This window comes from Talpa occidentalis, unplaced genomic scaffold, assembly GCF_014898055.3.
Source record: "Talpa occidentalis isolate TD23 unplaced genomic scaffold, MPIMG_talOcc4v2.1 talOcc4.15, whole genome shotgun sequence".
Classification (NCBI taxonomy): domain Eukaryota; kingdom Metazoa; phylum Chordata; class Mammalia; order Eulipotyphla; family Talpidae; genus Talpa; species Talpa occidentalis.
The window spans coordinates 1,221,177-1,248,321 of NW_023601543.1; the positions used below are offsets into that span (position 1 = coordinate 1,221,177).

General features: G+C 59.6%; 1 protein-coding gene across 1 annotated transcript; it reads left to right on the forward strand.

The window, feature by feature from the left end:
- The first annotated feature begins 15,189 nt into the window (after positions 1–15,189).
- CCNQ (cyclin Q) lies at positions 15,190–24,683 on the forward strand. The gene is made up of 5 exons (XM_037511785.2): positions 15,190–15,351; positions 17,321–17,504; positions 19,033–19,165; positions 20,783–21,010; positions 24,259–24,683. Exons 1-5 carry the CDS (start codon positions 15,234–15,236, stop codon positions 24,346–24,348), a joined length of 753 nt encoding a protein of 250 aa, XP_037367682.1. The 5' UTR covers positions 15,190–15,233; the 3' UTR covers positions 24,349–24,683.
- The last annotated feature ends 2,462 nt before the right edge of the window (positions 24,684–27,145 follow it).

A 27,145-nucleotide genomic window follows, 5' to 3' on the forward strand; every position in this document is an offset into this window, starting at 1 on the left:
GTATGAAAAAGAATCCAATACTACTACTCAAAGTGACAAGTGAAGTAAGTGAATTATAAAATTCAGCCAAAGACATGCACTTCCGGGAACGATGAATCTGTTAATTCACGTCCAGCTTCTGGTGGGGACAATTGGAAAAGCTGGAAAATATCGAAATCGTGCTTGAAGGCCGCCCAGAGGAAAAAGAGGTTGACAAATGCCCAGGCAGGCTACAGAGGCTAGGAAGCCTGGGAGGTGAGGCCGGGGTTTTGAGCTGATTATCCCCTTGGGGTGTTTGCTAATGGAGAGTGGGTGGGAGAGAGAGGCAGAGGGTCAGTAGCAGCTACCTGGGGCTGGAGGGACAGACTTCAGGAGTGAGGGTTTGCAGAGGGAGCACCTTGGCGAAACTCCCTTGTTTTAGTTGCGATCCTGAAGTGTTGCTCCCTAGAATGGGGCAATCTGGAGAGAAAAGATTCTCTTAGGACTTGAGTTAACTTTTCTTCCTGTGAGTCCCTGAAACAAACAATGTCCCGGGTGACTGGTGTCCTCAGAAGCTCACAAAGTCAGCAAATGGACAAAAACTGGCTGTAGACGTCAGAATGACCAAGTACAAACTTTGAAACAATAAAGCCTGCAATGTTCAAAGATGTAAATGACATTATTGTGGCAGAGAACTGAAGCGATGAAAAGCTATAAGAAGAAAAATTGGAAATTGTAAAAGTAAACATGACAGTAACCAAAATTAAGAAATGCATGGACGGGTATAATAGCAGAACGTGTGCAGCTGAAGAGGGTGTCAATGGATGGGGAGTGTCAGAAGAAACTGTCCAGAACAAACCATGGAGATGCAAAGGGTTATGAGGGAGAGAGAGAGAGAGGGAGCGAGGGAGAATGCAGTGAAATCTAAAGCACGTAACTGGAGTCCCAGAAGACGAGGAGCAAAAGAATGGGGCGCACGCACTATGAAAAGACACAGGGCTGAGAGCCCTCCCAGGCCAGTGGGTGGGGGCGGGGGCTCAGGGCATGGATTACAGAGGGCTTAGAAACACCGCAGGGTCAAGGAAGCACAATGCCCACCTAGGGCCATCAAAGTAAAATTGCTCAGAACCAAATTATTTAATTGCAAAACATGGAAAGCTTTGTGTCTGAGATCAGGTGTAAGATGAAGTGACAGGCGAACCCCATTTGACATCGGGCTTTAATACCCGGTCAGGTAGTAAGGCATGGTCAAAAAGAAAAAGAAAAAAGATCTAACAATTGTTTGCAGATGATATGCTAGTTTATGTAAAACATCCTGAAGAACCTACAGATAAGTTCAAATTAATAAGAAAATTTAGCAAGGTTTCTGGATATGAAATAAATAGATAAAAGTAAATAGACAGAATTTGTAAATAAAACAAAGATTATATTTCTAACAGCATAAATTATGTGACTACCTACAAACAAACATAATAAAGACCTGTGAGACCATTAGGTAGAAATGTATAATGGTTTGAAAGACAATGAAGGAAGATGAAAAAGATATGCTATATTCATGGATTGGAACACATCTTTTATTTTTTTTAAGGTTTTTAATGGATTTATACAAGAGCTGGGGTACAGGCCAGAGGTGCGGGAGGGTGAGAGGACTCACCAGAGACAGAGTAGGGAGCAGAACAGGCAGACGGACCAAAAACACTGCTAAGGGGAGCAGCGGGTGAGACAGGAGAGGTAGCGCCATGTGGGTAGCTCCCTGGCCGGGCGGGAATCGAACCTGCACTGCAGAGGCCGCGGACAGCTTCACAGCGCTGCGCTCAACCCGCTGCGCCACCGGGGAGGCCCTGGAACACCTTGTTTTTCCCTTTTACCTGACTTGTAGCATAACTTCAAATTTATAAAAAGAGCAAAGAATAGTGCAGATAATAGAAAGAACCATTCTCAATCTGAAAAGGGCACGTATGACAATGCACAGTTAACATCATGTTTGCTGAAGAACTGAAAACTTTCCCCTAAGATCTGGAACAATAGAAGGATATCTGTTCATAGTACTTCCAATCAAAATTGTACTGGGGGGGTCTGGCCAGGGAAATTATGCAAGAAAATGAAATGAAAGAGTCCAGATTGGAAAAGAAGAAGCAAAACTATCTCTATTCACAGATGATACCGATCTTAAGGAATCCACTAAAAAAACTACTGGAAGTACTAAATGAGTTCAGCAAGGATATAAGGTCCTGTACAAAAGGCCATTGTATTTCTTCATTGAAAAACCCAAATGAAATGAGCAACACAACGCCATTTACTATAGTATCAAAAAGAATAAAATACTTAGGAATAACCTGCGCCTGTAAGGAGTGCAAGGCTTGCACAACAGCATGTTGTTAAAAGACCTTCAAGGAGACTAAATAAATAGAAGGATACCCCATGTGCATGGAGCGGAGCATTGTGGAGAAGACGGATATGCTCTCCACATTGATTTACAGATTCGACGCCATACCTATGAGAAACCCAGCTGGCCCTGTTGCAGAAACTGACAAGCTGATCCTAAAATTTGTGTAGAAATGCAAGGGGTTCAGAATAGCCATATGATCCTGAGAAAGAAGAGCGAACTTGGAGACTCATACCCCTCCTATGTCCTATGTCACCCTTTCTATGTATTAGAAAACTACAAGGATCAGACTGTGGGGTACTGGCATAAGGACAGACTTATGAGTTAATGTAACAGAGTCAAGAGTCCAGAAATAAATCCTTCCCTTTATGGCCAATTGATTTTTCAACAAGACAGTTAAATGGCAGAAAGAACAGAGTTTTCAAGGAATGCTTCTGGGATAACTGGACACACACACACACACACATACAAAATGAAGTTGGACTCCTACCTCACACCATACACAAAAAGTAATTCAAAATGTACCAGAGACCTAAGTGTGTAGAAGCTAAGACTGGGAAACGCTTAGAAGAAAAAGCTACTCCAAACCTTTCTGAGCTTGGATCAGGCAATGGTTTCTTATGAGTGTCACTGAAGGCAGAAAGGCCACAAGTCAATCGATAAACTGGACTTCATCAAAATAGTTGTGTGTTGTGACTGATAGCATGAAGAAAGTGGAAGGCCAATCCAGAGGATGACAGGAGATATTTGCAAGTCATCCGTAGGATGTGGAACTTGTGACTCCACAATAAAAAGACAAATGACCCCACTCTCCATGGGCGAAGGTGTCCCATAGATGTTCCACAAAAGAAGATGTACACATGGCTGATGAACACACAAAGAGACGTCCAGCCTCTCTCTGGGCTTATTAGGGACGTGTGAGTCAGGCTGCCTGAAGCGCACGAGGGTGGCCACAGTAGACAGGTGGGCAGCGGGGTGAGAGCACCGGCGCAGCCGGGGCAGGTGGTGGAGACGGTTTCTCAGAGCGCTCGGCGTCCCCGGGGCCCAGCAGCCTGCTGGCAGGGGCAGTGCGTGGCTGCGAGCTGCATCTCCACATGGTTGTTCTCAAAAGAATAGCGGGTGGATTTCTCTCTCTCTCTTTTTTGATTTATTTTATTTATTTATACAAGCACTGGGTACAGTCAGAAGCGCGGGAGGGTGAGAGGATTCACCAGAGCCAGAGCGGGGAGCAGAGCAGGCAGAAGGACCGAAGCACACTGCTGAGGGGAGCAGCGGGCGGCAGGAGAGGTCTGCGCGCCATGCGGGACCCTCCTCCGGTGGCCGGGGAGCAGCCGGGAATCGAACCGGCGCTGCAGAGGCTGCGGGCAGCTTCCCAGCCCAGCGCTCAACCGCTGCGCCACCGGGGAGGCCCAGGTGGATTTCGCTTGCCTCGTTCAACCAATGTTGCCAATTGCCCGCTGACATCTTTTTGAGAGAAGGAGCGCCTGGGATCAGTCTCCTTGTATGCAGACACTTGCATTTCTTTGGACTTTGTGTTTCACGGCATTGGCTTTCCTCGAGGGCACAGGCTGATTATTCCGTGGAGTGTCCCCCCGCCTGGTTCGCCTGGCGTTTTCCGGCCGTCAGTCTCGCTTCTGCGCCTTTGGAGGAAAGTCTCAGAGCGGCTGCCTCCTCAGTGTGAGGCAACAGGGGCCATTTCCGTCCCCGGGTCTGCGTGTTAGCTGCCGGGCCTCCCGCTGCCTGGTTGCTGTGGCTTTCCCTTGTGGGCGACATCCCGAGACTGCTTAGATACCCTATTCCTCACCAAGCTTTCACCCTCTAGTTTTTTCTTCCTTGCTCATTTTTGCATGAATCCACTATAGTTAGTACGGTTGCTGAACGTCGCTCCTCCCACATTTACTCTCCAGCTTTGCGACGGTGAGCAAGCGTGTCCCTCTCCCATGCCCTGATCCATTTATATCAGTGTGGACTCCGGACCCCCACTTTCTGAAGAACAAGATGCCCTGGCTTCAGCTAGCCTTGACCTGTCCCTCATTCCTGGAATCAGCCATTTATCCTTACATCCCACGTTCGTGTTCAGTGGATACCTGCCCTGCAAAGCTTGGGGGGTGCACACACATGACAGGCATCGATGCACGTGCACAGGACACAGACCTGCGCACGTGCACTGCCCTGACTCGCCAGGGGCCTGGCCGTCACCCCGAGCCCAGTGATCTCAGCTCAGCGGTTTCATTCTGCCCTTCTCGCTAGTTTATTTGTAACTTCTCTCTGTCACCGAGAAAGCGTCTGCACTGCTCACAATGGATGTGTGGATTTGCTCAGCCCCAGAATGTGCAGAAGATAGTTGCGGAATTGTTGGCTGGTGCAGAGAAAGAAAAGTAGGTCTGGCGTTCAGGGTTTCTTTCTACTTCTTTTTGTCTTTAGCTTGAGGGTAAACAGTCCAAGGACTGAGTTCAAACATCACCCAGTCAGTCTCTCCCCGTGGGCCCCTAAGGCGTCCGCCCCTGCTTTCCCTCTGCCCCAGGTCAGGCCAGGGCCCTCTTCCTGGGCATTTGTTTACTTTCGGTCACTTGAAGCCTGAGCGCGGTCTTCTGCGTGTGCTGAGAGCATGGGTTTTGGAGAGCTTTGTTTGTTCTTGTTTGTAACTGACTTGTTGGGAGGCTATGTTGAAAATGCCAGATTTACGTGGCTGCCCAGAATTCTCCAAAGCAGCAATACGATGAACATGCCCACGCCCTCCCACTTGGCTTACAGGTCGGTGCGATTATAATCCAAGTGCCACTTCTGAAATGGAACTTGACAAGGTGGTTCTTAAGTCGACATGGAAGAGCAAATGGCCACGAGAAGCAGCGACGCTCCAAAGGGGCCAAGAAGAGCCTGTGGCTATAAGAGCTTTGGGCCCTGTATCGACGTCATGGTGTTGGCCAGGAATGGCCAGAGCTGAGGACGCAGGCGCAGGCGAGACAAAGCCAGAGTGGCCGGGCAGTTGGGGGAAGGAGTTGTTCTTTTGGCGGGGGGTGAAATAATGCCAGGAACATGAGATGTTGGCCAGGGTGGGCAACTTACAGAAAAACTTTTAGATGTTACAGGGGAGCCCGGAAATCAGTGAACCCTCTTGGGAAGGCCGTTTGTCATCCCTCACTTAGCAAAATGCAGGAGGCAAGTCGCCATGGCCTGGGATCCACGCGAGAATCGGGAGCAACCCACTGGCCATCCAGCCACAACAGGGCGAGCGGCCTCGGGAGGCCACGGTCAGTGCCGAAGCAGCTGCCGAAGTGGCACGAAGCATGGAGCAGGTGAAGGAAACGCTAGTGTTGGCGGCACAGACAGAGGCGCCGGGGCTGGAGAGAGGAGAGAGCAGTGCTCAACCCAAGTTTCAGTCACCTGGGAAGCTGGGAGGGGGAAGGGTGTGGCGTGACCAGAGGGGACACCCCAGGTCCTTCAAAGGTAGCGGCCCCTTCCCTGTCTGGCCTGGACAGCTGCACGCAGGGCTTGCGGCTCCTTGCTCGGCTCACACCCAGTCTGCACGGCGTTTGTCCTCTCAAGATCGAATAGCAGCAGATGGAAACGGAAGGCTCCCCCTCCCCGAGTGGCCGAGTGGCCGCGGGAGAGCCCCGGGAGCCTGTCTGGCTGGGAGGCTCAGGCTCGGCCCTCACTCTGTTCCCGGGCCCCCTGGAGAGTGGGCCCGCTCTGACCCCTGCAGTCTGGGGGCGGGGAGGGGGGCTGTCCCCACGGTTAAAGTACTGAAGCACCTCTGTGCCCGTTGCTAAGTCGCAGCCCCCACAAGCCTCCAATGTTCCCCACCAGCTGATGGCCCCAGCCTCCCCTCCGCCCCCCATCTGATCTGGTCACCAGCGGTTTGCGCCGGGTCCAGCGGCGCTCCTGCCGGCCCCTGCTCCGGCGCCGAGCGGCCTCCTGGGCCCCCTGCTCCACGGAGGAGAGAAGACTCAAGGTCACATCCGCCCCCCAGATCCATTTGCCGCCCAGTCCACCCACAGCCAGTTTGCCGACGCCCAGCTCCCCTGATTACCGGGTCACCTCCAAGCTCTCATTTGGAATTCAAATGAGGGAGCTTATTTTCACCTTTCATTCTAATGGTGGTTCTAGCTCAATCCCTTCCCTAATGATCCATTTGCCTAATGAGAAAATATTGAGCATTTTGAAACCAATTCAGCCAAGGCGCTGCTGTTTGTGCCGGGCGTCTCCCTGGTCGCTTCTCAGCGGGGCGGGGGCCTCTCTCCTGGGGGCCTTCTGCTCGGGTTCGCAACAGGAGAGGTCCCCGTCAGCGGGTCCCGCGCCCCCGCCCCAGCTTTCCCGGAGCTGCCCGCGCGCCCTCGCACCTGGCGTCGCGGGTCCAGGCACATGCCAAGGGGCCCCGGCCCGCGCGGTTCCGAGGGGAGGGCGGGGCGCCTGTGAGAGCTCGTATTATCCAGCGAGAAAACCCCCAAATGTCGCCCCAAGTAGCTTCATAAAACACACTTATTTCCAAAACAAAACGACCTCAGGAAACGAATCTGCCTTTCTGCCCACAGGCGGAGGGAGCAGAGGAAGGGCGCGCTCAGCGTCCGGCTCCTCTCGGCCTCTGGACCCAGCAGCTCACTGGCCCTTGACCCCGGGAGGGTCACCCAGCCCCCTGCTCGGGAAAATGGGGCCAGAAGCGCGTGTCCTTCGGAGGAGTAAGCCGGTTAATCACCTGCTGTTTGCTAGGGAGCCGGCCTGCAGATCCACTGTAAGGAGCACTGACGAAGTCAGCGCCCAGAGGAATGCTTGCTTTTCTTTTGCTTGTTTGCTTTTAAATCCTTAAAATGCCAAAAACTTGGGAGAAAAGCAGGCCTGATATGGATGCGGACCCAGCCAGCTGCAGCTGGAGGTCACTGGCTTCTCAGCAGTCGCACCCTGCGGCCCCCCAGGTCTGCAGGGCGCCTCTCCCTTCAGTGCCCCTTTCTGGGAGGCCCTGTCAGCCCCCCTGTACCCCAAACCTCTGGCAGCTCCTGCTGCCCCCTCACCCCGTCCATCCCAGAGAAGCAGTTAATGGTTTAATGGGGGGAAGGCTAACCCCAGTCCATTGAGGGGGCGCCTCAAAGGGTGTCGGCTGGGGAGAGGGACCCCGCTCTCTCCTGGCAAGCTCGGCTCCAGGCCGCCTTCCTTGCTGGAAGTGAGATGCTGGGAGTGTGTCGTGGGGAGACCTGGGCCCGTGGCCCCAGGAATGGGGGTGCGTGCTGGACTCAGGTGGGGTCTCAGGAGGTAGGGCTTTGTGGGAGAAGCTGCCCGGCCAGGTGAGGAGGGGCTGAGAGTATGTGCTGGGAAGAAAGGGGGGTGTTGCTACGCAGCAGGAAGCTGGGCCGGGGACACAGGTGGGGCCAAAGAGGACCAGGCTGGCCGGCCCCAAAGAGTCTTTAGCAAAGGGGGACCGAACCCACCCCAGGAAAGGGTCACCCTGAGCAGAAGCTCTCAAGCCCGGGTAAAGATGGAGAACCCTCCCGCCCCCCACATCCTCCCCCCTCCTCGGCGCCTGCCCGGCAGAAGGGGGAGCTGGGGGAGAGGAGGGCAGCGCAGCCGTCCCCACTCCAGTCCACTCCAGTCCATTCCAGGTCTGGGGTGGCGGGGGGGGGGGGCAACTCTTCGAATGGGATGTGAGTCAGGGCTGAATTTTAATCACGGAAAAGGACCGGAAAAGTTAATGGTTGGGGAGGGAGGGGGGGGGGTGGCGAGAGGAGGTGACAGAGCGTGCTGGGACCGGCGTAAACAAGACCTCCGGTGAGCTGCACCGGTGGGAAAGAGCTGGAAGGGGCAGTGAAGCCCCAGGAACTACAGGTCACACCTTGGGGTGGCCTCACCACCCCCCAGAAAGGGCCAGTGGTTGGCCTGGGCCCCGGGCCGCCTGCAGGGCAGAGCTGGTTGTGGAGCGTAGTGCGAGGGGAGAGGGCGCTTCCCCAGGAGGCCGCCAAGATGGGGGCCTGGCCACGGGAGGGCCGAACACCAATGGGCCCCTGACTTTCTGGAAACCAAACCAGCTTGGTTTCCAGCCCATCCTCCCCGCCCCCGCCCCGCCCTATCCCAGGAGATAGTTCCCATAACTGAGGCTATAGGTGCAAGTGGGGTGCACCTCCACGGAGCAGCAAACCAGCCCACGTTGTTGGGGGACATGCTGGGGTGGGGGTACAGGGATGTGCAGGTTTGTGGACCAGAGTGGCTCAGACCCTTTCACACTCTGCTGGGATGATGGTGGGCTGCCAGGGGCGCTATCGCACAGGGCCCAACAGCGAAGCTGCAGCCTAGGGGGCCCCAAGTTCGGACCTACCAGCAACTTCTTTTTTTTTTTTTTAAGATTTATTTATTTATGCATATAGGAACTGGCCAGAGGTGTGGGGGGTGAGAGGATTCACCAGAGCCAGAGCGGGGAACAGAACAGGCAGACCAACGAAATCCACTGCTGAGGGGAGCCGCGGGGAGACAGGAGAGGTCTGCGGCGCCCTGTGGGGAGCTCCCTGGCCGGGGACTTCCCTGTCCCCAAAACTCATGCCCAACGCCCCCGCCAGCAGTGCCTTCTGCCCGAGAGGCGCTGGCCTTGGCATCGGGCCTCCCCATGGAGTCTCCCATCTCGGCCTCTCTCTCTGGGAGCTCCAGGAGCGTGCAATGTCCTGACATTTACTCTCTGGCCGAGGGGATCTCGGGAGCAGGCTACTTCCAGCCTTCCCTGTCTTCTGCCTGCCACCAGCTGCACACCCAGCCGGCACCACAGCCCTTTTCGGGAAATGGCTTCCATGCTGCGCTGTCTGGTAGCTGAGCGGGAACCATGGCAACGGGCCGCGGAGGACCTTCCCATCACCCCTCAGAAAGGGCAGCCTATTTCTGGGACCTGAGCCCAGTTATTCACTAGTTCTGTATTTTGCTGTGAATTTCAATTCTGGTGAGCTGGTGGTGAGGGTGTCGGGCCTGAGTTTGGGGGTAGGGGTTGGACAAGTGACCTGCGTGCTGTCTTTCTCCAAAGGACGCTCCACTCCTGGTCCAGCCTTCAAGGCCTTTGGCCCTTTCATGAGGCTCGCTACCTGGTGCCGCCTGGGTCTCCTCTTGGAGGGGAACAGGGGAAGATGGGTGCTTTGGGGGTGACTGTGTTGGGGTAGGGACCACTGGGGGTACCCCCTCATGGTGTGATGTCTTTCTATTCTGTTTCTAGCATGGGGGAGGCGGGGGTCCTTGGAGTCTCCCCGGCAGGGGGCATCTGGCCTGGTGGGGGATGCCGGTCCACGTCCCTCAAACCAGAGCAGAAGGCACCACCCGCGCGCGTGCACACGCACACACACTCCGGCTGTGTGGCTTTTGGTGCAGACAACTCTGCCCCCTAGCGGCGGGCTGTGGCCGCGCGCTGCGGGGTGGCAGGTGGCAGGCGGCCAGGTGACTCACTGGGATACCCTGCAGCCTGGACGCGGGCCAGGGCTCTCTGGGGGTGCAGGAGGACAGGAGACTGGGCCGACGCCGGGCGAGGAGAAAACCGCCTGCGGGCTAAGGGTGGCCGGGAGCTTGACAGCAGCCCCCCAGGCATGCGTTGCCACCAGTGGCCCTTGGTGTCCCCTTTCTCCGCAGCAGCCCTCAGCTCCTCACGGCCCCTGGGCGTTTACAGCTCACACATCTTTTAAATAAGCTGCCTGCTGAGTCTTAGCTCCCGTGGCCTTTGCCCCCATGTCAAGCCTGTGAACATGTCGCATCTCGCAGCCGAAGGGACTTCGCAGGTGAGAAGGCTGAGAAGCGCAGGGCCTGAGCCCATGGACATGAAGTGGCCTGGCTTGTGGCTGGGCCCGGTTCCTCCCAGGAGCCCTGCCGGCAGCACCTCAGCGGCTGAGGCCAGAGGGGAGGCAGAAACTTTCAAAAGGGAGGAGGAGGACGCCCCCCCCCCCGCCGCCGCCGCCGCTTTGAGGGGCCCAAGGGCTGTGTGTCCCGAGAAGCGCAACTTCGCTTCTTCCGCCTCAAGGAACTTGGTTGTGACAACAGCCTGAATGAAGTGGGAAGCAGAATCTTCCAGAGCCTCCACATATGGTCCCAGTCAACTGACATCTTTCGTTTTCATTTTGAAATAATGACAGGCCCATGGGAGGGAGGCCCCTTGTCCTCACCCGCTGGCCTCCCTGGGGGTCATTGTCCAGGTGTGCCCTTGAGACCCGCACTGTGCCCCGCACTGCAGAGACCCTCCTTCCTGTTCTAGATAGAGCTGCCCAGAGCAGTAGCAATTCACAGTCCTGCTTACTCTGGAGGTCAAGGGCAGGCTCCCTCCTGCTTCTTCCAGCTCCTGGCGGCCCCAGGCACCCCTGGGCTTGTGGCCACATCCCTCTAATCCTTGCCGCCATCTTCATGTGGCTTATGGATTCGGGAGGCCACATGTGAGATGCACTTCAGTCCAGATGTCCCCATCACCCCCAGTGTGACTGGTGGGCTCGGATGTGCAGAGCACACCAGCACCCCAAGATCTGCATGTTCCTCCGTCTGCAGCAAGCCATGGAGCCCCTGCCCGAGGGCCCCGCGCAGTGAGCCCTTAGGCATCAGGTGCGGAGCCCCCCTCTCTGCACGCCCGGAGCATAGGAACCCAGAGGCCCCATCTCTGCGGACGGCGGCAACCGTCGGGCCTCAGCCCTCAGCACGTCTCCCGAGGCGCAACGCAGTCCCACCCCTGCGCAGGGGCTCGGTGCTGGCTCCGTTTTGCTCTCTACCCCAACCTCTGATAAAGGAAATAAACCCCAGGTGACAGACCGAGCAAGAAGTGTGATCTGCCCAGTGTCCTCAGGAGGACACCGCCGCCTTCTCTTGGAGAGCTGTGCTCCTGCCGGCTAGGTACACGGAGCCGGGACCTGGCGCTGCTGGGGCCTGCGGGCTGCGAGGGGAGCGCCGGGCTCACCGGTTTGACAAAGGCGGCTCTGTCTGGGCAGGGCTTGGGGCGGGGACGCCAGGGCTCCTGAGGGGAGAGCCTGTGTGCTCTGTTTCTGCACCAGGCCCGAGTCTGCTCACTGGCCACGCAGTCCAGGTCCCGGGGGCGTGGGATCTCAGAAGGGGCCGCGGTTGGGGCCGAGGGAGTGTGCTGTGGCCACTGCGCAAACAGGACAGACGCCCCCCCCACCCCGAATTTGGTTTGGCCGCGGAGACTGGTGGCGCCACACCCGCACCCCAAGAGGGTGGGAAATGTTCCTTGCTCACACCCGGGAGAGCAGGGCCGGGCCCCAGCGGTGGGAAGGGGCTTGAAGGGGCGCGCAGGGCAGACCCTGCGCTTCCTGCGGTGCTTGGGCGGGGGCCAGGCTCTGGCACTGGAGGAGGGAGCACCCACCCTTCTACCAGCTTGCCTGACGTGCAGCGCAGGGGCGGGGAGGAGGAGGTGAGGGAGCGGTCAGCTGTCCACGCGTGGGGGGCAAGGCCACGGGGCCGCAGGAAGAGGTATGACCTGGGCAGGGCCTGAATGGGCGTGGGGGGTGTTCGGGGGTGAAATCACAGCACTTGGGGTGCTGGTTGGGGAGGTGACCAGGTCGCCAGGGCAGAGTCTCATGAATGAGGTTCTTGCCCCACGGAAGGGGCCCGCAGGGCTCCGCGCCCTTCGCCCAGGCGAGGACAGAACGCAAAGCCGGCTCTTTGCATCCGGACCGCAGTGGCGCCTGACGCCGGACTGGCAGCCCCGGGAGAAGTGAACGCCTGCTGCTGCCGGGCCGCCCGGCCTCTGGGACTTTGCTGGTGGCAGCGCCACGCTGAGGTGGCGGTGTGGGGTGGCTCCTGCAGCCATGGCAGGGGCAGGTGTGGGAGCAAGGCCAGGGCAGGCAAGAGACCGGGAAGTCTCTTCAGAGGCTGGCATTGGGAAGGAGGGGCAGCCGAGGCCAGCAGGGCGGGCGGAGGCCAGGGAAGGGAGCTGCGGGGCCGGGCGGTGAAGCCGGAGGAGGGAGCAGCTGCCCGCACGGGGCCACGGAGCCGTGGGAAGCCGGGGTCCCCCGGGAGCAAGGCGCTCAGCTGGTGAGGCGGCTCTGACCGAGCGCCCCCTCCTGGGCGCGGGCCGTGGGAGGAGGCCGCGCAGGACTGCACTTTGGCTCTGCACCCCCTGCCTTTGGAGATGCTCAGTCTTTCCGGGCCTACTCCAGGCCAGCCTTTCCTCCGCACCCCAGTGTCTCTGCTCCTCTCGGCGCTGTCCTCTAAGCTTCCGTTTTACACTCTGTACTCTCAGCCCCCACCTGCTTGCTTGCTCAGTCACGTGTGACAGGGAGGAGGGTGTGATTTCGAGGGTGCAGAGAGCCTCAGCCACGGGCACATACTCCTTATAGAAAGTCTTCCTCTGGTCACCTGTGCTGGCAGATGACCCCAGGAGGTCAGAGGCGGGAGGTGAGGGGGATGCCAGGCTTCGCAGTGGCGACAGGTGGCTGGAAGGGAGGCCTGCCCGGGCGTGGCCTGCGGGTGGAAGAGGAGGAGTGGCTCAGAGGTCAGCTGGCTCCACGCAGGCTGGTGAATTATTCATTCATCAACCACTGTGCCCAGGCTGCCTGCCAGGAGGGTGCCCTGTGACCCAGGGTTTTAAAAATTAATGTGTTCATTGAGTCATTCCCTCGACTCACATTCACAAGCCCCTATTACTTGCTGAGCCCAGACTCTCCACACCACAAAAGCCCGGGGGAGAAGCAGGAGCTCAAGCTGTGCTGTTTAACCAGTAAACACAGCAGGTGGGGAGGTGACAGGCAGGCCACTGGGCCAGCAGCCAGAGGGAAAAGGAGACCATTTGGGTGTGGTATACGTGTGCCTGGGTACCCGCCTGTGCACGTGAGAGGGTGCATGATGGGAACGGGTGCGTGTGGTTGGCATGATGTGGGACACTAGAGGTAGCAACTCGAGCCCCCAAGACACACCGTCCTTTTAGGCAGGTTTCAGCCTCAGGCTGGGTGCTACTCCCAGCCCGGCACCGACAGGGTGCTCAAGGCATGCCATGCGTCAGCAGCACAAGTGTCTGGGTGTCCTGAGCCCCCTCCACACACATGCAGTTGCCGCGCACGAGTGTGCACCCATTGGCATTCAGCCCAGGGCCATGCCTATGCCTTGGCAGAGGAGTGGCAGACAAGGCTGAGGGGCAGGAATTCTTTTGCTGGGCAGAGCGAGTGCAAAGAGGCTGACCCGGGAGACCTTGACCTCCAGGAAGGTGCACAGGGCCCCTCCACGAGCGCAAAGCGGGAGAGCTCAGGCTGGCAGCTGCTGGCTGGGTATGCAGGGCAGGGCCCACTCAGCCTCGCATTCTAGGAAGCCCACCTGGAGGTTGTGTGGTGTGCCCAATGGTCCCCCTATCCCCGTCCCCCAAAATGTGTCCATGTTGTAATCCTCAGAACGTGTGACCATGACCTTATTTGAGAAAATGGTCTTTACAGATGTGATGACATTAAGGGTCTCAAGTTGAGCTCCTCCTGGATTACCCCAAGGGTGACCTAAATTCAACGACAGCTGTCCTTGTAAGAGATGGAAGAGGAGAGACACACGGCCAGGGCAGTGAAGACGGAGGCAGGGCCTGGAGGGATGCAGTCATCAGCTTAGGAATATCTGGGACCAGCAAAAGCTGGAAGAGGCCAGACAGGATCCTTCCGGAGAACCTCTGAGGGAGTGTGGTCCTGCTGGCAGCTGGATTCCAGGTCCCTGGCCTCTAGAATCACGAGAGGATAATTTCCTGCTGTTTTGAGGGCCCAGTTTGTGGTTATTAGCAGCCCTCTGAACTAACCCAGCTGGTGTGGACAGAGGACTAGGGGTGGGGGTGTAGAAGAAAGAGATCAGGGCCAGTCTGGGGGGGGGGTGGGAGTTGCAGACATTGGGGTGGAGGCTAGTGCAGGGTCTCCCCAGCAGAACCATGTACAGGCAAGTGGTGGCCTTTTCCTCTCACGGTTCCCAGAGCTCTCCAACCATCGCGACTGTGTGGCAGGATCAGCATGACTGGAGTGACCATTTGTCACTAGATGGAGAGCCCCACGCACAATTGCCTGCTCGTGGGAGACACAGGTGAAACTGGAATGACGTTGCCAGTTGGATACACAACAGTCATACAGCAAACATTTATTAAGTGCCTACTGTGTGCTGGACTGCAAAGGCAAGCAGAAATCACATCTCCAGGGATCCAGGGCGGCTGGAGACTGGAGAGCGTGTGCAGCACTTCGTGGGGCTCGTCCCTGGGCTGGGCGCTCTGGCCAACTTGGATTTGGGTTGTACCAATACTGACTGTGGGATGCGCAGACGCCTGAGTAGAAGTCCCATAAGCACCCTGAGCCCGGGCGCCACGCACGCTGCCAGCTCTCCAGGTCCTAAACTCCCTCAACCACACGGGTCACCGAACGGGAGCTGTGAGTGAGTGCGGCGGCAGGCCCCGGCAGCTCAGGTGCTAGGGAATGCCCGGGCACTAAGCCCTTGACCTCGTGGCAGCCCGATGGAGTAGCCCCCGGCAGGGGTTAGGATGTGCTGCTCCCTAAGGTCGGGCGAGTGGCCTGGGGAACCCGGGTGACAGGGCGCCCCGGGTCTGTTCACGGGGGGTGGGGCGGGCCGCGTCGGGGGCGGGGCAGGAGGTTTCCAGGGGCGAGGCGGGCCGCGTCGGGAGACCTAGCTGCGAAGTGCCGCCCGCAGGGTGGGATGCAGGGGCGCGGGGCTGGCTTTCGGGTATGGGGCTGGCGGCCCTTGACCGGCAGGTACCGTCGGCTCTGCGCCTGCGCCTGCGCCTGCGCGCTCGGGCCCGGCTGGCTGGCGCCGCGGCACCGCGCGCTGTGGGGGGCGGAGGGGGCGGCGGGGGCGGCGGGGGCGGCGGGGGCGGGGCGGCCGCTCCCTCCGCGAGACCCCGGGAGGCGGCATCTGCGCGCCGGGGGAGCATCGCCTTCCTGTGGCGGGTCCCGGGGCTGCAGGGCGGGACCTCATGGAGGCCGTTGGCCTGGAGGGCTGCGGAGGAGGGGACGCGGCGCGAGGCGCAGAGGGGCGGCCGGTCCCGGAGGCGAGGGTGCACTTCCGAGTGACGCGGTTCATCATGGAGGCAGGTAACGGCGGCGGGGCGCGGAGGGAGCCCAGTGGCCCGCGTCGAGGAGAGCGGCTTCCGGGTGGCGGCGGCCGGGCGCGGCGAGGCTGAGGGAAGGGGCCGCGCTGAATCTGCCGCAGGCGGGACCGGGAGGCCCGGCTCGGGGTAGCGGTCTCTGCCCGCCTTGCTGGGCATCGGGCTGGAGGCGGACGCGGCCTTGGCATTTCTCGGTCGGGCGCGGACCCGAGGGGAGGACGTGCAGGGCACAGGCCCGGAGCGCGGTGGCGTGTACGGCGCCTGCCGCCACACCTGCCTTCCGGCGCCCTCGACACCGGCCACCCAGCGCGTTTGGCAGCCCCCTGCTGGGCCGGGTCCCCTCACACCCGGGACCTGGGTGCAGGGCGCGTTTTGATCCCTGCCAGGCCCCCACAGGATCTGCACAAACACTGTGCACCGTGCGTGCGTAGTCTCCAGCTCAGCTGGCAGCCCTTACTTCCCAGCCTTGCTCCTCCCTGTGCTCGGGAGAAGGCAGTCAAGGCCAGGCCGCAGGCCGGGGACATAGTGTGGGATTGTTGATCCCGCTGATTTGTACACTTCGTTTCCTAGAGGAGTTGCAGTGCCCCCTGCACCTCCTACCGCCCATCCGCCGGGCGAGGGCTCCACTGAGTGCAGGGCAGCCAGCTGCCTTGGAGGCTCTGCTGTATGAAACAAGGCCGGCAGCAGTGTGTGAGCAATGCTACCTGCCTGACTTCTCCGGGCTGAGGGTCCCATGCAGGGCTCAGGAACTGAAGTTTAAAACTTGCACAGCTGAAAGCTCTCTGGGTGTCGCTTTGACGGGCTCCTTTACAAAACATGCGCTTCCGCTCTGCGTGAGCCTGAGTGCTGGGTCTGCCAAAGGTGTCCCCATTCTTGTTCCCAGAGCCTGGGACTGTGGCCTCCTGTTATAAAACAAGTTTTGCAGATGGAATTCAGCATGTTGACCTGGGGGACCTACCCCACATTATGCAGTGGATCTCACTACTTACCCCATCCTTAAAGCAAGAGGCAGGAGGACAGGCAGCAGAGAAGGCCACATGATGTTGAAAGCAGAGGGAGCAGTTAGAACACGCTGTGCTGCAGAGAAGCTGGGAAGGGGCTGCAGGTGCCCTTCAAAGCTGGAAAGGGCCAGGGAGCAAAATCTCCCCGGAGTCTCCCAAGAAACCCAGACCTTAGTACCGAAGTCTCATTTCTGACTTTTGGCTCTCAGGATTGCAAGGGAAAGTAAGTGTGTTGCTTCTGTGGCCCAAGGCAGTGATTCCCCTAGGAGCTGCACATGGTGGGGGAGGCTGGGCATGGTCTTTGACCTCTAAGTCAGTCTGTGCCCGGGTTTTCACATTCCGACCTCTGTGCACAGTTCTCTGCTGCCTCTGTGGTGTCGCTGTGGCGTCCCTTGCTCTGCTGCAGCAGCCCCGTCAGTCAGTCACCCTGCCTGTCCACTGCCTCGTCTTTTCTAACCAGCCCGTGCAGCGCGTGCTTAGCGTAGTCTTGAGCTATAGTGTCCGGGACTGGTGGTGCCATCTGCCAGCTTGCTCGTGCGCCTTTTGTCCCTCCCGTTGTCTTGCCAACACTTTGGCAGGTGAGCTGCATTCCAGGGCCACCTTGACTTACGTGCTCGCTGAAGCAGCCGTGGACACACAGCACGCCATCACTGACTACGCTAACTGCACAGGCATCTGGACCCTGCTTCCAGTGCAGTCTGCAGAGCCGTCACTTGGGCGTGGCCCGCAGGCCGCATAGACGAGCAGAATCTGCAGAGCCAGTGGGTGGACTCGGTTTTCCAGCATCCCCACTGGGCCCTCAGGGCTTATTGACCCAAGGAGTCCCAGCAGCCTGGCTCCACACTGGCGGCTACTGCCAGAGGGGCCCAGAGCTCTCGATCTTGCCAGAGCAGGCGCAGCCCAGCAGCAGGGGGCACGGCGTTGATGGGCCCTCCGCCTGCTCTCTCTCCGCAGGTGTGAAGCTAGGGATGCGGTCCATCCCCATCGCCACTGCCTGCACCATTTACCATAAGTTCTTCTGTGAGACCAACCTGGATGCCTATGACCCCTACTTGGTGGCCATGTCTTCCCTGTACTTGGCCGGCAAAGTGGAAGAGCAGCACCTGCGCACGCGTGACATCATCAATGTGTCCAACAGGTAACAGCTTCCGGGTCTTGGCATGTTGGGGGCTTCCTGGCATCCACCTGAATGGGAGGACAAAGAAGGACCCCACTGGGCCTGTCCCCCAGCAGCTGAGCTGGAAAGGAAGACCCTGGTGCCCTTGGACTGGAGCCAGAGGCACAGGCAGCAAAGGCAGGGTGATTGTGGTGTCGCAAGCCCGGGGCTACACGGGAGCAAAACTTGGGCCGCATGCATGGGAGCCTCCAAGGCCAGGTGGATGCAGGGAGGCGTGCATCAGAGGGAGTCCTTGGTGTCAGTAGGACCCAGGGGACCTTGGAGAAAGATGTGTCAAAGCAGAATCACCTGGAATCTTAGGCAGGATGTGTCCACCAGGGATGACAGGTGGCAGAGAGCCCCAGAGAGGACCTCCCCCCTTCGGGGTCTGTGAACCCCATGGGCCGGCCTGCCGCCCTGGCGTGGGCATGTGGCCAGCTATGTACGAGGAACCACATCAGAGCTGCTCAGGCATGTCTCTCGCCCTGGAGTGGGCATGGGTGGTCCATGGGTGGGCCCCTGGGCTCAAGTAGCTGTGTTCCTGTTGGGGAAGGAGACGGCAGTCCCGCTGGCCAGGCAGGCTGTGCCAAGGCCCTGGGGCCCCTGGAGAAAGTAACTGGTGGAAAGTTACTAATGAGTGATGCATCACGCCTTCTAGCAACTCTAATTGTTAGGAAAGCAAAGTATTTTGTGCTTTTTCTCTTTTAATAAACAGGTAACAGAAAAAGCACTGTCTGCCCCCGCAGCACGCCAGGTTCATAGTGTCCTGCTACAGACCCAGCTAGAAACAGGAGCGGCGGTGGGGGGGGCGGGTGGGAAGCCCAGCAGGGCGGACAGCAGAAAGGAAATTGCTAATTAGAAGTGGCTGTGGGTGGGGTTTTGAGGGGGGTTGGAAAATAAGTCAAGAGCTGGCAAGGGTGAGTCAGCTGCAGAGAATTCCGACCACTTGTGTGTGAATCCTGCTTACGTGCGTCTTCGTAATCTTGCATAGGTGGGAGTGTTGTAGACATATATGGTGTAAATAAGCACAGAAAGATCTGGAATGAAGGAAAGACAGTCTGGAAAGCAGAAAACGGAAGTCCATTGATTCTTCTTGATACAGCCTCTAAATACTTGCCTCTGGCCCAGAATGGGAGTCCTGGCGTGGCCATCCCAGGGGAGGGAGGCGGCCCTCAATGCCAGGCTGCTTGTGTCAGGAGGCCGGCCCCCGCTGGCATGGTAGGGCCTCCAGTTCCTCTGGGGCCACCACAAGCCCAGCTTTGTATTTGTCATCTTGCTGAGTGACATGGGGATAGCCCATCAGGGATGAAAGTTGCAGCCGTGTCTTCTGTCGTCTCCTGCTTTGTCCCAGGCCCTAGACATGTGGATCGAGTCCATTCTACAGACCGACACATAAGGCCCTGTGTCGGTCTTCAGCAGGCAGGCTTGAGAGCTTGTATTCGGGCCCCAGGCCCCTGAGGGACTGCACCCTGCATGCCGGCCCCCGCTCAGTGGTGCTGTCTGCTCGCAGGTACTTCCGCCCGGGCAGCGAGCCCCTGGAGCTGGACTCGCGCTTCTGGGAGCTGCGGGACAGCATCGTGCAGTGTGAGCTGCTCGTGCTGAGGGTGCTTCGCTTCCAAGTCTCCTTCCAGCACCCGCACAAGGTATGTGCGGGCCACCCGCGGCCCTGCCCGTCTTTGCTCCCTGTTGGAATCCTTGCCAGCACTTGGGGTACGCGAGGAAGCATGGTCTCTCCTGTCCACCACCCGGGCTTCTGGGGGGCCGTTTTCACGTCTGTGTTTGCCCTTCCATGGCTTGGCTGTGGCCTCGAGCTGGGATCCTCGTGACCCCCGGAGCCCTGGCAAATCTACCAACCCATGCAGGTTGTGTGCTCAGCAGGCCACAGGGACATGGCCAGTGTGGTGACCTGCTGGTTCCTGTCCCCGAGGGGCCACTGTGCTGAGAAAGCCGCGTGTGCATGCCAGCAGGGCAGCCGTTTCAGACAGCACCAGAGAGGCGGGTGTGGTGGTGTCCTCAGCACCCTTGCATGGGATACTTTGGGGGCTCCTGGCCCTGCACAAGCTGCTTGGAGGATGGCCTGCAGAGAGAAGGGGCCATAATGTGGAATCCTCTACCAGAATATTCTTTCTTTTCCATTGAATCATTTATGGAAGCAGTTGTCAGTCGGCAAGCAGTGGCAAGAAACCAGAGCTCCTGCGAGCCTGCCCAGTCCCCCAAGTGGGAACACCCTGCGAGACTCCAGCACATGCAGCGGGCGGCTCGCTGGCCCCGGGTGTTCCGTGTGCTCTGCACTACGGCACAGTTGTGCACACGCCACTGACGTTGCAGTCAAACAAGTTTTGTTGCTGGCATCCACTCACTCTTCCACACTTCCCACCTCCCTAGCCCCTGGAACCCCTGCAGAGGCTTCTTTGAGCAGTGGTGTCTGCAGTCTGCGATGCTCCATGCAGGCTGGGCTGGGGCAGGGGCGGGTCACCCTGGCGGCTGCTGGAGCTCAGACGCCGCTCAGGCCGTGCGTCTTAGGGCAGATCAGACCCCGCCACGGGGCTCAGGGAGCCCTGTGCCGTCCCGCTGCTGGCTTCGGAAGGGTCTCTCATGGTGGGTGACTCCCGGCCCAGCCCGGGCATGCTGGCATCTGTACACGTGCACTGAGCGGGCCCCTGCTCCGTGGGTGCGTGAGGCTCAGGCCGCGCAGCTGGCTTCCAAGCCGAGCCGACAGACTGCTGAATTTCTTGGTGCTCAGCCGCTGGTCTCTGGTCCTCCTGAGAGCAGGCTTCCTGCCCCCGGCTGGGTCCTGGCCCTAGGCAGCTCTTGTGTCCAGCAGGCACATCCTTTCTGGGCCCGATGCCTGAGTGGGGCCAAGGGAGAAGGAGCAGAATGATCTGCAGTGGCTGGCAGGTGTGGCAGGGTTTGTGGCCATCAAGAGGGACCTGTTTCGGGAGCCAAGGCTGGAAGAAGAGCGGGCAGGCCCAGGGGGCTGGGTGGAGTGGTGCTCGGGCCTGAGGGGCATGTTAACCCTGGTGGGAGGGAAGGGCGAGGGTGGTGAAGCCCCAGAGGAAGGCAGGGCTTGGAGGCCAGCGGGGCCTCCTGGGACTTTTCCCAGTAGCGTGACGACCACGAGAGGGTCTGAACGGGGAGGCAACTCCACCCAATCTGTGTTGTAGTGACGCCACGACGGCTTGGCTGAGTCCCAGTGCCTCTCGGCGAGGAGGCAGGCGGCGGGCCCGAGGGCCAACAGGCTGACTGGCGTGTCTTTGCAGCACCTGCTCCACTACCTGATTTCCCTCAAGAACTGGCTGAATCGGCACAGCTGGCAGCGGACCCCCATCTCCGTCACCGCCTGGGCCCTGCTGCGCGACAGTTACCACGGCGGGCTGTGCCTGCGCTTCCGGGCTCAGCACATAGCTGCAGCCGTGCTCCACCTGGCCCTCCAGGTCTACGGCGTCGAGGTGCCGGCCGAGGCCGAGGCCGAGAAGCCGTGGTGGCAGGTGAGATGCCCTCTTTCCTTCACGACGCGCACACACACCCTGGCCTGTGTGCCCGGGCCGGGGTCACTGTGCGGTGGGCTGTGCTGGGTGGCGGGGAGCGGTGTGTCTGGACTCTCCCCCCCGCCACGGTGATGCCAGGAGCACCCCCTCCCACAGTCACAACCACCAAAAATGCCGGCACTAGTGCACCTGTTCCCGGGGGTCACTCCCACTTGAGAACTGAGCTCAGCCCAGCGGTCATCGCGGTGGGTGGAGCTGCTCACGGGGCGCGGGTTGTGGCCTGGGCTCATACCAGGGGAGCAGGGGAGCAGGCTGGGGCCGGACGGCGGAGGCTGGGCCGTAGCTACATGGGCACGTGGGTGGAGAGAAGGCGGGCGGGCAGACGGCAGGTCGATGGTGGGTAGGTGGGCCGAGAGATGGCACAGGAGAGATGAGACTGAAGCCAGGCGGGTCGCCGCGCCCCGTGGGACAGGAGGCCAAGCGCAGGGCGTGGAGAGCGAGTGGAGGCCCGCAGCCCGGCCTGCGCTCCCTGCGCGCCCCTTCTTTCTCAGAGCGGAACATGGCGGTCGTTTCTTATTGGACCGCATTTGAAATTCACTGTCCCCTTTTTCATAGCGCTTGTTCTAGAATAAGGTTTCTGTGCACGTTTGAGATAAGTGAAGGTTTCTCCTTCAGCATCACCTGCCCGCTCCAACCCACATGGCCAGAAATCTTCGAAAATGTTTATGTGTTTACTGGACAGGGGGTGCTCCCTGAGGGCCCCTCCCTGGCCTGTTCCTCACTCCCCTTCCCTCCTACAGCTCTTGGCCAAGTGCGCCCTCCCCTTGGCTGATGTGCCCCCCGCCTGCTTGCACCCCGGCCCCCCTGGAAGAGTACAGTTCCTTCTGCTCTTCTCTTTGTTCTTTATTGCCTGTCTACCCCTCCCTCACAGAGGCTCCCCAGCCTGTACCGCCTGAGCCCCGGATCTGGTCTGCTGTCTGGCTGCCACCTCACCAGCCCTCATGCCCTTGAACAAAATGCAGCCGGAGCGTCAGTCTCGGGCCCGCTGTGCCCCCATGGCAGCCCCGTGGGGAGAGGCATCCGTCGGGACAGGAGATGCTGCTCCAAGCTCTGGTGCCCTCGCTGAGTTGAGACCGGGCGGTAGCAGAAGGGCCTGCCTCTCCTGGTCTTGCTCTCTGAGCGCCTCCGAGGGCCCTGGCCCCAGCGCTGCGGCCACTGGCTGTTGTCTGCTTCCTGTTGCGCTGTCCCCTCTCCTTGGCCTGTCTGTCTCGTGCGCTTGTCCTCTCTGCTTGCTCCTGCGCGTCACCGGGTACCCTGGCACCGCCTCTGCTTCCCCCTCGCAGTTGTCGTGGGAGAGGGGAGGTACCCAGAGGCAGCTCCTCCACAGGCCTGCTTTCTAGGCCCTGCCGACATACCTGGTAGTCCTTTAGCCCGGCAGGTATTGCCGCTTTGGGGTGCCCTGCTCACATCCACCCAGTGCTTTACCTTTCTGGATGGCTCCGGGAGCTTCTGGATTTTGGGTACCCTCTGGGCTGGCAGAGCCACTTTGGGCTTTTCACAGCTGTGGTGAAGCACACGTCGCATCACACTGGCCTGTGTCCCAGGTGCAAGCAGGCGGCTCAGGGGCATGAAGTTGTGCGCCCGGTTGTGCATGACCCCCCCTTCCCAGCCATGTGCAGAGCGGGCCTCCTCCCCGTCGCATCTGTCCCCGTGGACACCAACTCCCCAGTCCCCGCAGCCCCTTGAGTCTCATGCTGTATTAGCCTGTCACCACTGGCTGGGGTCACTGGGCACCATGCCCTCGAAGCTCCCAGGCATAACTGTGTGGGAAGCTGATCCTCTCCAAGCCTGAGAAAGCCCCAGTGTGGTGCTAGAGAATCTTGGGTCTCTTCATTCCTTCATGGGTGCACAGTTGGGTCGCTTCCAGCTTTTGCCCCTGGGCTATTTTTTAGAGGCCGCAGAGGCTATTTTTTAGAGGCTATTTTTTCTCACCTTGGCATCTCTGGGCACACTGATGAGCCAGCTCTGTAGTTTTGAAAGATTTGACTGCCAATCTCCAGCTCACTGTCCATGGGAGGGGCAACCTGTGGGGGACTCTTGCTTTCTCTGGGGTCCATCAGTGGGTGCAATCAATTTTACTTTTTGCCCGGTTTGGCCTAAGGCCCTTGTAACACCTTGGTTCCCCAGGTAGCAACCCCTGGCCTGGAGGTGGGGGGGGGGCCCTGCATTCATGCAAGGGCTCCTGGTTTGCTTTTATAGTTTCCTTGTACTTAGGGGTCCCCAAGAGCACCCCCAGGCTTGATGCCCCCCTAGGAGTGGTCGACACAGTGAGTCAGAATTGGAGGACACAGGTCAAAGGCAGTTCAGGCAGAGGAGCATCCGTGGGCAGGGGCCAGGAGATACCAGGAGCCAGCCTCCAGGCACCCTGGCACTGACATGTGGGCAGCAGGTCATGCACAGGGAAGGCACAGGGATGCTGCCAAGCAGCAGCGGCCAGGCGGGTGACGGGAGTGGGTCCTGTAGCCTGCCGAGCCCCTGGGGCTGGTCTCAGTGGCTCAGGCCACGCCTTCTGGAAGGCCACTGCGGCCCAAGAACCCCAGAAACCACTGTGTCAGCACAGACTGCCTGGCAGGGCCTGAGGCCCCAGACCAGCCAAGACCCCCTCATGGGCGGGACGTTCCAGGGCCCTCGAGGTCTCTCTGGAGCCGGCCAGGGCCAGACTTCACTTTGGAACATGCAGTGCAGATGCCGGGGCCTGCTGAGCGGCCTCGGTGTGGACTCCCATGGACTGGCCAGGAGAGGACATAAGCTTTCCAGCAGCCGGGGGTATCTGTGGAGCAGGTCCAGGTGCACCCCAGAGCTGGCTCGGGTGGGTGTGGGGTGCAGGTGACCTAGCCGGCCCGTGTCAGGAAATGGCACTCTCACCCTCTGCTGTCCTGCTGTCTCCAGAGAGTCTGGAGCAGAGACCACCTGGGGCAGGAGGAGCGATGGTGCTCCACACCCCACTGTCCCCACACCCCCCCAACCCCCACCCCCAGCCCATTCCTATCTGGGTCAGCTGATCACTGAGACCTCTTCCGTCTGGAGCATTCTCCGCTGTGCCCGGTATATGGCAGCCTGGGCAGCCCGGCACACAGTCGCCATGCTCTCTGACGGCCGCGCCCCCAGCCGGGTGATTCTGGCCTGACTGCGGGGCCTGTGGAGCTGGAGGGAGTGTAACTGGAGCCTGTTTTCCATCTCCTCTACAGGTGTTCAGCGAGGACCTTACGAAGCCAGTCGTTGATGACATTGTGTCTGATCTTGTTCGGATTTATACCATGGACACAGAGCTCCCCTGAGGCCTGGCCCTGGCCTGCCCAAAGAGAAGCTGGAAGCCTGGTCCCCCGGGGCGGCTGGGAGGACAGGCTCTGGCTCCGGGAGTGATCACGCGCTGCATCGCCGGCTCTGACCGTCCGCAGCCAGGTGCCGCCGGGGGCCCCAGGGGGGCGGCCCCGTGATGCCCGAGTCTGCTTCTGCCCTTTGAGGCCTCCGCCTACAGTTGAGCCGGGACGTCATTGGAAGGAAAATGAAAGGCCAGAGGGGACTGCACCTGGGGACTGAAAGCTTTATAGAAAGTGTGAAATGTGCACCACAGATTCAGCGTATTTTGGGTAATAAAAGGTGATTCGATACATCAGTGGAGACCCTGTCTTTGCTCTGAAGCTCGCGCTGCACCTTGGGGTGCTCACGAGGGCCTTCCCCTAAGAGACCCCTTGTTCCCTGAGATGTTTGCGGTGTGACCATCAGTTTCCGAGTGGGCAGCAGCACAGCCCGTGCCTGTGTCCTGGGTGCGGCCCCCAAGGAAGCCCGCGTGGGCTCGCCCCCTCCGCCGGCCCATTGCCGGGTGTGGGGAATTGGCCCCGCTCGGTGAGCGAGCGCAAGCTCCGCCAAGGTGGGCTAGGGAGTGTCATTTGGGTTCCAGAAACTCCGACCTGGCCATGATGTAACCAGAAAGCTGTAAGAAGTTGGAAGGAGGTCTCCTGGATGTGGAGCCAGCGAGTCTGGAAGGGGCGTGCAGAGACTCTTGGGGCCCAGCATCCCCGACTCCCACTACCACACTCTTCTTCACAAGGCTGGCTTGTGGGTGGGAAGTAGAGCTGTCAGGGTGCTTCACTGGGGGTCCATGCGTGGCCCAATGGCTCCATCCTTTGGCAGAAGGTGGAATGGGCCAGGGGCTGTCCTGGGTGCTCCCTGGCATTTGGGAAGACGAGACCAGGGTCCAGGGGCTCTGGAAACTGACTGCCAGGCCCTCTGGCACCTACAAGTGAGGGGGGCCAGAAGCCCGTTGTCTATCAGAGTGCTCGTCCCTGGTGGTGCCCAGGAAGGGGTCACACCCTGATGACAAAGGAGGCAGTGGGGCTTGCTTGTGTTTCCAGAGTGACAGTCATTGTTGCCAGGATGAGACCGCTGCGTGTGCTCGGGCTCCCTGGCGGCCTGTTTCCTCGAGCTTGTCTGCGTGTGGAGGACGCGCTCCCCGCATGCGGGTGGCTCGGGCGCCTGCTGCACCTGTGCTCCTTGAGGCCGTCCACGAGACAGCATGCATTGAGCTCTGTGTTGCCGAGTGCCATCCTCAGCTGGCCACAGCAGTAAGGCAAGTGGACTTGATGCCTTGCCCTCTGGGGAGGCAGACAGCCACCGAGGAAGAGGCACAGCGTGTGTGCAGTGAGCGCCTGCTCTGAGAGAAGGCGCCTCCTGGCTCCGCACGCAGGCTGAGTGCCTGCCTGGCACTGGTGGTCTTCAGAAAGGACGGATCACTGGGCACAGGCTGCCCTCTTCCATCAGACTGGGTGCTGGCTGCCTGGCTCTAAGACCCTTGCCAATCCTTGACATTTGCTTGACTCCAAACATCACCAAACCATATTTCAGAGTAGCCTGGGGGGCAATGCGGTTGTTCACATGGGCAGTCCAGCTGAGCATTCTGGAGTCTTCCCTATACAAAGGTGGCCTCCTTTGCTGCCCATCTCCTGCCAGGGGAGCCCCGAGAGGCACTTGCCAGAGAGTGAGGCAGGAAGCAGTGGCAAAGCTTTCACTAGCATAATCTTGGCCTCTGGAACTTTCCCCTGGGCCTGCCCTCCCTTCAAAGACACACCGTGGAGTCGCTAGCTGCTCTGTGAGGGGATCCCCACTCTCTCCTCGAAGCGTTGTCCTTGCCACAGTGGGAGAAGGCCATGTGAACACAGACGCAGAGAGAAGTCTGCAGGGCGGTGGAGGCAGAATGGAGCGGTGGGTCTACGGGCCAAGTTGTGTCAGGGGACCCCAGGGCGTCCAGAAGCTGGAAGGGGCAAGGAAGAAGCTTCCCCTGGAACCGTCGAGGGAGCAGGGCCCTGTGACTCCTGCGCTTCAGACCCCTTTTGGCCTCCAGAACTGAGAGAGAAGAAACGTCTGTTGTTTTAAACGCCCCGGTTTGTGGCACTATGTGCCAGGAGCCCCTGAAATTCACACAGGGGCCTTCTCCAGACACCCGGCCTGCACCTTAAGCCCAGGGCGCCACTGGGTGGGGAAGATGGCCGGCTCCTCGGAGGGATGGGTATGGAAGCGCTTCTTGGCCTCAAGCCACTTGGTTCGGCTCGTAAGGGCTCATGTTCTCCATTGGGGACCTGTCGTATCTGACAGCAGACACTTGTGGAAAAGCGCCCAGAACACACACGGGGAGCTGCCGGGGGAGCGTGCTCCCTCTCCACAGAGGGCACACCAGGCTGGCCTGACGTGCGGATGCGTGCGCCCGCCCGTGGAATGAGGACTGGCCTGTCTGCTGTTTCCCGGGATTTGTCTGCCTGTTGTAGAAGTACGGGCCCTGCTGCTTGGCAGGGACCGGGGAAGGCGCTTTTCTCCTTTCTTGGCCGCTTCCTTGGAACATGCACCCTCTGGCACCGCCAAGTCAGAGGGGTGGTGGGTGGTGCGGGAAACGGGAATACGAGGAAAGGACGTGGGGATTCGGCACCTAATGGAGCCACTCGCGAGCCTCGGGTGTGAGCGGCCTCCTGGGTGCGCAGGCCGACGCCGGTGGGCGGGCTGTCCCAGGGTGGGTGTCCACACGCACCTGGTGAGTCAGGGGACGTCTCGCAGTCACCCACAGGGTGAGCGAATGAGCACAAT